The sequence below is a fragment of the Tupaia chinensis genome, unplaced genomic scaffold (assembly GCF_000334495.1).
Source record: "Tupaia chinensis unplaced genomic scaffold, TupChi_1.0 Scaffold000196_1, whole genome shotgun sequence".
Classification (NCBI taxonomy): domain Eukaryota; kingdom Metazoa; phylum Chordata; class Mammalia; order Scandentia; family Tupaiidae; genus Tupaia; species Tupaia belangeri.
In genome coordinates, this window is record NW_006159671.1 from 935,631 (window position 1) to 947,357 (window position 11,727).

At 46.7% G+C, this 11,727-nt stretch overlaps 1 protein-coding gene across 1 annotated transcript in view; it reads left to right on the top strand.

Moving 5' to 3' along the window:
* Nucleotides 1–6: 6 nt before the first annotated feature.
* Nucleotides 7–11,727, top strand: part of NELL1 (neural EGFL like 1) — a gene marked incomplete in the record, with an annotated part of 909,119 nt that continues 897,398 nt past the window's right edge. The window contains 2 exon segments of the mRNA XM_027771205.1: nucleotides 7–27; nucleotides 8,792–8,920. Of these exon segments, the coding sequence (XP_027627006.1) occupies nucleotides 8,806–8,920 (115 nt within the window).

Here is an 11,727-nt window from a genome sequence, read left to right on the forward strand (position 1 = left end):
GGTTCTGCGTGTGCGCCGCCAGGACAGGTAAGCAAGGCTGGGCGGGCTGGAGAGATGGGGGAAGGTGGGAGCCCCGTCGCTTGCCTGGCACCCGCTCCGGCGCGCGGAGACCTGGATCCCAGCTCTACGCTGGGCTGAGGAAGGGCGGCAGCGAGGGTCGGTACCTGGGAGCGTTGTGCCCTTCTCGGGGTGAGAGGGCGGGAAGTGGGGCTCGCGGGCTAGTACATGCCCCGGATCAGTGCCTCCCCCGCGGGGTCGCGGTTCCGCGGACAGAGTGAGGGGCGCGTCGGAGAGGGCACATCCCCATGCTGCTAGTAACGAGGTCCCGGGGAGTCGAAACCCGCAGCAGGGCGGGCCCGCGAGCCCCACGGCGCCGAACTTGAAAGGTGCGGTGGAAACCAACCTCCCCGAGCTCCTCCCGGCCGCGAAGGGGCGGCCGCGGGAGTCGCACCCGCAGAGAGAGCGCTTCCGGCCGGCGGGCGCGGTCGGGGCCCGGGAGGGCGCGGCACTGCACGGCGCCGGGCGGGGAGACTGCCGCCCGAGAACCCCGGGACCCCAGTCTCTTCTGCTCCCTTCTTGCCTCTCCCCAGGGCACCTCCAGGTCCGCACTTCCCCCATACGCTATCTGCTTCCAGGGGTTGAGCGAGTTTATTCCGTGGAATTGGAGCAGTGGAGACAATCCGGGGAGATTGTCTCAAGCTCCAAACCAGTTTTCCCTTGCTGTAATCGCAGGTGCGGGGTGGGAGGGTGAGCAAGGATAACCGGCGTAATTGTCTGAAGCCCCCACTTGGGTCTGCCTCGGGAGTAGCAGTCATGAGGACTCTAAGCGCACCTCGTTCCTTCCCCCTCCACCAGCTCTCTGCCCCCAGATCTCCTGGGGTTCGGAGACTGGTTTGCAGCCTTCTTCAAGGAGTTAGTAGTAGCAGATGCGGGAAGGAGCGGGTGAGGATGGGTGGGGTAAGAAATTGGCAAAAAGAGGGCCTGCCGATCGGGAATTACCAGGCGTTATCAATACTACGCCAGCCCCCCTCGGTCCGCGCGGCCGACTTTGCACCCTAGAATGATCTGACGGTCATTTCCTCTCCCTTTCTCTTCCCTCCTTTACCATCCTCACTTCCCTTCTCTAGACGCAAAGCCTCCTTCCCAGGTCGGGGAGTAAGCTTATCCAGAGAGAGCCAAGGAGGGGCGCCAGCCCTTGGTTGGTTCAAAAGTTCCTTACACTTGCGCCCCAGGTGCCCCTCCTTAAGAGTGAGCCGGCTGGAGGGCCCGAGAGCTGTGCATCTAGGGCTTCAACCTGGCCTTTCCCATTTCCTGAGCTCCGGAAGCAGCTTGCTTCCAATTAATCGAAGATAGCCTGGGTTTCTCCGGGGACAAAAGAAACCCCCTTCCTCTCCTCGTCTCCATCTGACTTCGCAGGCTGTGGAGAAACCAAGGCTCAGTGTAGCCTAGGATAGTTGCTTCTTAAGTTCACTTCCACCGGGAGGGGTTACCTCTTTAAAACTAAGAACGCCCTGGAAGGAGCCCCAGGAAGATCGGGGCAGGTGAGGCTTGTGCAAAGCATGGACTGGCAGCTCAGTGCACAGACTCTGGAGCTAGTGGGTATTTTATCCGGAACGGAAGACGGGGAGCAGCTAGATGGGGGAGGAGGGGTCTTTTGTTCTCATTACTTCTTTGAAAAGTCGCCCCAAAGTGCCCTCATCCGGGAGTGGACCCTGATTCTAGGACGCCTTGCTTGTGCTGGAGATCTTGAAGAGCCCAGCCTTCCCCCCTCCACACCTGTAATCCTCATTAAATCTTGTAAAAATGTGGTTGTAGGTGAGGATTTATTCATGTATTTGTTCATTCAACAAACAGGTTAGTGTCTTGCTGGGTGCCAGGATTGCTTATGCAAAGAGGAAACCACTTTGTCTTTGGTATCTACAAACTTATAGCTTAGCTCAGAATCTGAATAGAAGCTGGAAAACGTTTTATTATACGGGTTGATGGGTGTATAAGAAGTTTGCACTCAGGAGATCCAGAGAAGGGACTGTGCTGGGAGAGGTGGTGGTGGTTAGGGAAGGCTTTACCCGGGAGGTGACGTTTCAGAGCCATGTCTTGAAAGCTTTGTAGGAGTTTTCCAGGTGTACCAAGTTGGAAAGGCTTCCAGGCAGAGGGAGCCACGTATGCAAAGGGAAATGGACGAATCTTACTCCTTAGTTGTTGTCTAGGGATCTTGGCCACCTTGTCATTGTGTTTTCAATGCCACTTTGCACTGCAGGAACACCAGAGGCCACTTACTTCTTTTATAAAAAAGAAAAAAATATCAGAAGACTCAGAGAGGCAGGAGAAATTCTCTCAATTCAGATACTTCAGTTTCATGTAGCTCGAGGGGGTATAAGCAGTAGTTCTAGGGGCAGGCTCTTGGATTACACCCGGGAATCACCGTCCCCACGTTGCATATCCACGCTCTTAGGTAGCAAAGGCTGGCTGGTGATTAGTTTATCAGGATCCAAACAGCTGCTTGGAAAGTTGATTTGTCAAGTGGGACAGTTGTTGTCTGGACCGTTAACAGTTCTAGATGAAATAAACATGTGGTTCACTTAGTGAGCTGCTCAGATAACACCGCCTTTAATGGAAATGAATAGATGATATCAGGCATATTTTAATTAAAGCAGACTGCAGTGCAGAAACAGTTCCATACGAAAAGATCTACCGATAGGTGTTATAAGAAAGTTGCTTAAATTGCTCTGTGTTCAGAGAACTTGTTTTAGAGAACAAAGTAGAGACAGGATAGGAGACAGTATTATCTGGTTATTGTCATTTCTGGCCAAAATATTATTCTGGGATTTCCAGAGACATCACTAATGGTGAAAATTTAGAAGACTACAGTAACAGCAGCATTAACTCAGTGTGCCCATGGGTTTTCCCCAGTGGCTTGGAGGGCGAATTATATAAAACTCAGTGATTATCCCCCATTACTTTGTTTTACCTACCGGGTAGCAGGTGAAGAGAATACCTATGATGTCAAAGCTCCTAGGTGTGGCGAATGTCTTTTGCTGCCACCTGCTGGAGAAGAAAGGTTTCTTTTGGAAGCAACTCTCAGGTGGTTCATTAATTCTGCACTGAATAATGGACCTGTGACTATGACCCCCAATCTCTAGTGAGCATGTAAACTATCAAGCAACTGGGACAAGGCATAGAACATATTCTTCAAGAAAATTGCTTTGGGATATTAAGAACCTTTGTAAGAGTCCCGGGGCCCACATATATTTAAGTGGTTATGAAATCTTGCTGTTAAATGGGGTGTCGGGACCATTATACTCTGCCTGGGCCAGAGGAAAACAGCTTCCACCATGGACAGCGGCCTAGATGAGATTTGAAGTGAGCCACACACAGAAAGACTTGCTTGGAAGCTTGGTCCTGGGACCTTGAGAATGAACTGAGTAGGCCAGGACCTGAGCACTCCCTGGGAAGCTGTGAGGAGCAGCTCACAGAACAGCAGGTGTCCTGGTTAGGATGGACGCTCTGAGCCAGGCGTCTGGTGCCTTGGGGATGTTGACATGCTCCCTTCCAAGTTTTTCCAAATATTTCCTCCCCAGGAGCCGTTTATCCTGCTTAATTCTAATTCTTAGCGTTAGGCATTTATAGAGCCATTATGTCCAAAGTTGAAAACTTTAATTGAGTTTCCTAGGAAAGGGCAGACACTCATGTTTGGACAAGAAGCAGAAACATTAAAGTAAAAATAACATTTATGGAACCAACATTACATACGGTTCAGGAGGGGCTGTGTAAATGCTGCATTGTGAATAGGTTTCCTGGCTCCCTAGGTAATGCGCAAAGTGCTATCCTTACATATCCTGCTGTAGGCACCAGGCATTGTCATCCTGAAAGGGACCAGTTGAAGAGAGAGAAGAGATGTGGATCTGGGAATTGAAGAGATTTCTTCTCTGTTTTTATGGGGTTGTTTCTTTTTCTAAATAATACTTTTTAAAATGTAACATTATTTATTACTATTATTTTCCAGTTTGATCAGAGAGAGAGAGAAAGTGAGAAATCAAGTCACCGGGTCCGATACTCGAACCATGGTCGGCCATGTGGGAGTCCAGCACCTTTAACCACCACACTACTTGCTGGCCCCTATGGAGTGTTTCTTAACAAGACCAATACAATTATCTTAAAGCCAGAGAAGCCCTTCACTAGTGAGTTGTGGGTGGGCAGGATGGAAGTGAGTATAGATTTAATTTGACAGTACTTCAAAAAGTTTATACTATTGCTGGGTGAAGTGAGCCAGGCAATGAAGGAGAGACATTGTATGTCTCCACTTAATATATACTGATTATTGGCACTCTATGGCAGAAGCTGAAAGATTGGAGAATATAGAAGCATGGAGAATGGTTATAGATACTGGAGACAGTATGGGAAGAGGATGGGGAATTGGGGAGAGTGAGAGGAAAGGAATCAAGGAAGAAAATAGAGAGAAAATACATTTAGAGGACACAGAAATGGAGGACTGTCTGTTGATAATGTAGATGGTATCTTAAACTGGACTGGTGTGAAGTGTATTCATGTTGGATAATTCATTTTATAAGCTGTAGTGATGTACAATGATTGAATGTATGAAATAAATTAGAATAATTTCAAAAGTTCATGGAACAATGGAATTAAAGTACAAGTATGTTGTGCAAAACTTTTTTTAAAGTCCATGCATAATTTTTGTTTTTTTATAATATGCATTCTCCACGAACTTTCTAAGACCTCTTGAATTTTCACAAAATCTCAGGGTGAGAAACCTTTTATTTGGGCATGGGGAAGGAGTTGCAAGGAAGGAGGTCATCTGTACCTTTTGTGTGATTGGTGGAGTTCCCAGAGAGCTCGAATGGTCTGGAGAACTCCTCTTATAAAAGACTGATGATGGCAACCTGAACTGGACCCCAGCTATGTACCAGACTAAGCTGTTGGAGTACTCATGGAGCTTCAGCTGAGACCTGGTGATTCTGGGAGGCAGACATCATTGTCATCTTATAGACCAGGAAACTAAGGCTCTGAGAAGGGAGATGATTTGTCCAAGGCATAGAATTAGTAGGGAGAAGAGGCAGGACTGAGGCTGGCTCTTAGTGTAGTGTTGTTTCCACAGTGGTTTCTGGATATAGGGTGTCTTGTTCTTATTTAGATGTAGGTATCCAAAAGATACCACTGGACACCATCAAGGTGTTCTCCCAGTTCTGCAGTCTGTGTATCATTTAGGCTAGCACAATTGCAGGGCCCCTCGTCTGGCAGATTTGGAGACTTGAGGATGACCATCGCTAGGTTTTTAGACCCTGCATCAGCCAGCTATTGCCACAGTAACGCTGCATATGAAACATAAAAAAATCTTTGTGAATGAAGACAATGATCATCCATTTTGTTTCACATGTCTGTAGATTGGTTTGGTGTTGGCTCTTCTAGGCCAGACTTGGCTGGCCTTGGTTCTAAGCTCGGGTAGAGTATCCATTCCACCTGTCTCAGTGTCCTTGATCTAGTGGCCAGCAGGGCCATGTTCTTCCATCTGGTTGCAGAAGTACAAAAGAATAAACCTCACCATGCAAGCACAGTCAGGTTGTTGCTTGTGTAATGTCCTAACATCCCAGTGGCTAGAACAAGCCACATGACTGAGCTTGATGTCAAAGAACAGAGTTTTATTCCTTTTCTGTGTGCAGAGCTACAGATTTGAGGCCAATAAACTGGTCAACCACAGTCCTCTTAGAAAGTTTCCTTGGCCTGCATGCCCTCCTGTTTTCTCATAGTATCCCCAAATATTCACTTTGCTCTGAGGTCATTGCAGCCAAAGCAGTGATCATGTATCCACTCTTTGGGTAGTTAATCAGGTCCTACATTCAGGGCCTGCCATGTGTTAGGCTCTGGGCAAAGCATCGGGGCCACAGGGATGCTTTCTTCCTCTTGTGCTCAGCCAAGGGCTTATACTCCAGACCACTTCCCAAATTCCTGGCCAGAGAAAGACCAGCTTGGAGGTCCTCAGAGATCACCCTTGATTTAGTTTCTGCCAAAAAGGTGTAGAGCACTATAGATCAAACTGAAATATTAGTTCTTTGCCTGTCTTTTCAAGGTGATCACAGCACTGCTGGCGTCGGAGTTCACTTAGAGAAAAACGCCGCCAGTCTCAACCATGCGCTCCTGGAGCTGTGACTTGGGCTGGTAGAAGTCTATCTGAATCAGTCCTGGTTTTGCACTGAGTAGGCACTTTGATCAGTATTTGTGAATTGAGTCTTTGTCTGGAATGAGCAGTGTCAAGCATGTAGGATGGAATCTTCAAAGTGACATCAAATCTAACCCTCTCTAATGCTATGCCATGAGAATTAGAATAACAATCACGTTCCTAGTTGCGGGCTCCAAGGCCTCACATCATCTCTTCCTTTCTACTCTGTGGCCTCATTTCCTGCCACGCCCCCCGGCCCTATTTGCTGCAGCCACACTCACCCTTGCCCTGTTCCTTGAATACCCCAGGCTAGTTTCAGGCTTGTGCTCACTGCTCTCTACACGTGGAAAGCTTTCCCCAGATCTTGCCCTTCTATTCTTTCAGGTTTCAGCTCAACAGAACCTTTTCCGACTCCTTTTTTCTAAAGCATCCCCTCCTCCCAGTTGCTTTCTATCCCATTTCTCTGTTTTATCTTCTTTTTGGCATGTATTGCCATCTTTTTCTAAAAAGAATTATTTCATTTAGGGACCAGCAGTTAGCGTAATGGCTATGTCGCTGGCCTCCCACATAGTCGACCGTGGGTCGAGTCCTGGACCCAGTGGCTTCAACTCACGCCGGGCGCGTGTACTTGCGTGCCTAAGATCCTGAGAGGAGAATGGAGGAGAAGGGATTGCGGCATGGCCATCCCCCCTGGGGGGGGATTTCTCACTTTCTATCTCTCTATCTCTCTCTCTCTGTCTGGCAAGCGCATGTGCCCAGTAGCAAAAACCTCTCAAAAAAATAAAGAATTATTTCATTTAACTTTATTATTATTTTCCAGTTTGATCAGATGGGGGGGGATGGTGGAGTGAGAAAGCAAGCCACCAAGTTCAGGACTTGAACCGTGGTCGGCCATGTGGGAGTCCAGCGCTTTTAGCCACCGCACCACCTGCTGGCCACTGTATTGCCATCTTAAATGATCATATTTGTTTATTTTTTGTCCCCTCTCATCCTCCCGTCTTCCAAAAAAGCAAGCACTGTGAGGATATCACTAGCGCCTAGCGTATGCATGTTATAGCAAGCACAATGTTGAAAAGAAGAATCACCAAATGATGAATGAAAAGTAAATGCCAGGAAGACTTATCTTTGGGGAAGCTGGTTCCGTAATGACTGTACTTGGAAGAGGAACACTTAAATGTCTGGTTCAGGGCAGAGGAGGAAATCTGACAAAAACTGAGGAGCCAGTTGCAGGTGTGCTGCCTTCAGTTTAACCTTCTGTCTGCCTCGAGAATGGCAACTTTCAGAGCCAAAGAACCCTTCTTGACCAACCTCCTGTTGACAGAAACCTGGGTTGCTGCAGCAGTTTCTGTTTCTTAACAAGAAAGGAGAAAGGAGAAGGTAGATTTTCTTCCCCCAAAGGCGAAGGTGGGAAGACAGATGAGGTTGTGATATCTCATGCTTTCCCAATGGCACATCCACCTCTCTGGGACCAATGGGGTGCAAGCTCTCCAAAGCCCACCTTGGTGACTGCATGATCAGACGGAAGTTGACAGCTGGTGCTGATTAAAACAACGCCAGCTGTGCAATGAGAAGTGTGCCATTGAGCGTCTTGGTAGATAGACACCGTCTTTATGGATGACTTAAACACAGTCCCTTAGAGTGATCTCTAGCCTTATTAATATATATTACTGGACGCCACTTTGCAGTTGTGAATGAACTGTTCTACAGGACGCCGCCTGGGTGAGCAACATCCTTAGGGATTTGTTTTTCTCAGACAAGGAGGCTCAAGGCCATGCTTCTCTGTACTAACGTTCTCTCACAAGAGTTGTCAGGGCATCTAACTTTCCAGATGGGATCTCCTTGGATGGAAATGTACAGTTTTTCTTGGGGTTCTCCTTGCTAGCTAGTCCCTCCACCACCCTTTTCCAACAGAGATAGGTCCCTTCTCCGTTTCCTTCCTCTTTATCATAGGCGGTTGCTCCTGAGTGACAGGGAGTGCTTTGTGGAGGTGTTTATGGTGCTTGTCAGATTTTGCTGCTGCATCTGTCTCTGAGGTAGGGAGCTCAAGCCATAGTCTTGTATCCACCATCTCTAATCTAAAATATCTTAGAAACCCAAAGTTTATCTGTAACTTCCCTGACAGCAAATTCTATCCTGACTTCAACTCATTGGATGGCAAAAATATGACCTAAACCGATATGAGGCTATTTATAATCTTTATTTGTGCCAATTAGAGGAATACATGATGCTCTCTGCTCCAGAAATACTGTGTGTGATTATGGGGTGCTGATTCATACTTTGTGGAGGATGTTATATAAAATGTAGTAGATAGGCCTTAGTGCTTTTCTAACACAGGACACATTTGGAATTCTAAATACATTTGGCCCCAAGGACTGTGGTTAAAGGATTATCAGCCCATAGTGGAGAGTGGAGGTGTGGAAAGGTACAAAGAAATGACCCCATCAGCAAGGTGATAGAGCAAAAAGTTGCTTTGCTTTCCCTCCAAGGAGAGAGACTCTGCAAACTCTCATCTCTGGCTTCCCTTGGCTTCCCTGTCACTCCCTGTTTCCGTAACTTCCGTTTTGGGTTGCTGCTAGCAGTCTGTATTTTAAGCCCAAACAGCTCTTTGTTCCTTTCCAGTGCTGGGCTTTGGCATGGACCCTGATCTTCAGATGGATATTATTGCGGAGCTGGATCTTGTCAACACCACGCTTGGAGTCACGCAGGTGCCTGGGCTGCACAATGCCAGCAGAGCGTTTTTATTTCAAGGTAAAGATTCCTCTTCCTTTGCACGGAGGCAGGGGTTGGGGAGAAAGGTCTGTCTGGGGTTTGTTCATCTGGTGTGGGCTTATCTGGGGATCACCTCTGCTATTTCTCTTGTGGTATTGTCCTGAGGAGTGTTTGGGTATGCAAGGAGTACTCTGAAGGTAGTAGGAAAGAGTAGAGGGCACGGTGGTGAAATATTTGGTCTGGCAGTAAAAATATTTCCTTGAAGTTTTTGGTAGGAATCTAAAGTGGAATGAATTTGCAAGACTCTTGAAAGCCATTGGATGGTCATATTATTTTCACAGGATATTTCTCTAGCTATTATCCATGTCTTTATGTAAACCTGTATATGTTTTCATCTAATGGGTAGGCCATGAGCACAGAGAAGGTCTTATGCCTGCATTCTTTCCAGAGCACAGCTTCCTTGGTCCTGCACACTATGAAATTGACTACAGTTTATAGAATTATTCAATAAACATTTAAAAAGGCAGTATAATGTGGTTCTTACAAGCATGAACTTTGGAGCCCTACCACTTGGGATCGTATTCTAGCTTTGTCAGTTATTGGCTCTGAGATTGGGGGAACTACCTAGTTTGTGCCTCGGTGTTCTATTCTAAAATAATAGTACCAGGCATGGAGTTGTTAGAAGGATTAGAGGTGCTAACTCACTGAAGTGGATGAAATAGTGTCTGATGGATAGTAAATGCTCAATAGAGACTAGCTATCATTGTGGAAGTCCTGCTGTATGCCAGGCAACGTAGTAGTAGGACTACCAGTAAGAGGGAATGTGATAAATGCCGCCCATGCTCTAAAGTATAATCAGAGCAGAGTAGATACTGAATTCTAATGGCTGTACTCCCAACGAAGGGGTCCTACCGTCTGCCAAATAAGAGTAGTACAGGGATATCCGACTTAATTGGAGTGGGAGTGGGAAAAACTTCCTTGAAAAAGTGCTTTAGTCCATTTGTGCTGCTATAACACAATAGCACAGATTGGAAACTTTATAAACAATGGAAATTCATTTCTCACAGTTCTGGAGGGTGGAATTCCAAGGCCTAGGCATTGGCAGATTTGGTGTCTGGTGAGGACTGTCTCTCTGCTTCCAAGATGGTGCCTCATTACTCTGTCCTCTAGAGGGGTCAGACATTGTGTTCTTCCATGGCAGAAGGGACAGAAGGCCAGAAAACAGCTAGCTGGTTCCCTTGAGCCCTCTTATAAGGGCACTAATCCATTCATGGAGGCAGAACCCTCATGACTTGATTGCTTTCTAGAGGTCCCTCCTCTTAATACTGTTGTGCTGGGGATTAAGTTTCAGCATGAATTTTGGAAGGACACAAATATTCAAACCTTGGCAAAATGACTTGTGAGCAGAGCCTTGAAATATGAGTAGAAATCCAGGTGTAGGAAGGGGTAGGTGCTCAGAGCTCTCTGAGCGTAAGAAATGGTATGTATAAAGGCCTTAAGGCAAAAACCAACAGAAAGATAGCTGAAATGGCTGAAGGGTGGTGAGTGGCTGGAGAGGTGGCAGGTGGAGCGGATATTCTGCTCCTAAGCTTGGGTTGGTGTGCTGATGATTTACGGCCAGTGTCCGTTCTGATAGGTGGGAGGCCATGTACTTGTTAACTCCTGTAAGCATTACCCCTGCCTGTACGCCATGCAAATGATTTGTACTTTGACTCTCAGAGCAGTGGGGGCCTTTACAGAGGTTTAAGCTGGGAGTGAACTGATCAGATACTGTAGGCAGGCAGCCTGAATATTCCTTTATGAAATGCCTGGCAGGGTTCTTTAACAGCCTTTATGAAGATAACAAAAGGTTCTTTTAGAATGGCAGAACCAACAATATTGGATGAGATGATATATTTACTATGCAGATAAATTAAGCCCTGTTAATGATACATAATAAACCTACAGATATTATGTAATGATACCTAACAAGATATGCTAATTTCTCTTTACTCCTTACTAAAGCAATGGTGAAGTGTGTGAGCTGGGTAGCATTAAGAAAATGCAGACTGGGATCAGCAGTTGGCACAATGGCTATGTTGCTGGACTCCCATGTAGTTGACTGTGGTTCAAGTCTCGGACCCGGTGACTTAAACTCACGCTCGGCACATGTGCACATGTGCCCAGGATCCTGAGAGGAGAATGGAGGACAAGGGATTGTGGCATGGCCATCCCTCCTCTGGGGTGATTTCTCACTTTCTGTCTCTCTCTCTCTCTGTCTTTCTGGTGAGCGCACATGCCCTATACCAAAAAAACCTCTCAAAAAAAAAAAAAAAGAAAAAAGAAAAAAGAAACAAAGAAAGATAATAAAAATGAAAATGCAGGCTGGATTACTTTTCTCTACAGTTGTGTGAGGTCTGCTCAGTCACTGTTGAGAGCCCAGGCCATTCTTGACCTGAGCAAGGCTGCTGACACATTGTCAACAGAGTTGCTATGGCAATTTGGCTGATCTGTAAACTGCAGGAGGGCAGAGTCCTGCTTTTCCAGATATGCCTAGATCCTCAGAGCCAACTGCTGTGTGCAGCACATAGTAGGTGCTCAAAAAGTACTTCAAAGTGAGTGAAAATTTCCTCTGTCCAGTATAGCTTATAGAAAGGCTTGCTGCCAGCATTACTTACTGTTCATTCATTCATTTATTTCACAAGTGTGGCTCCTGGGCTGGAATTTTGCTCTTTGATCTGTGAGTTATTTGCTTTGGCAACTGACTCTGGGAAGTCTTCCAGGTAGCAACATTTGGATAGGATTTCCTTTTTTTGTGGGAAGAGTAGCTTCAATATGGGGATTTGACTGAGGAGAGGTCTTTCCCT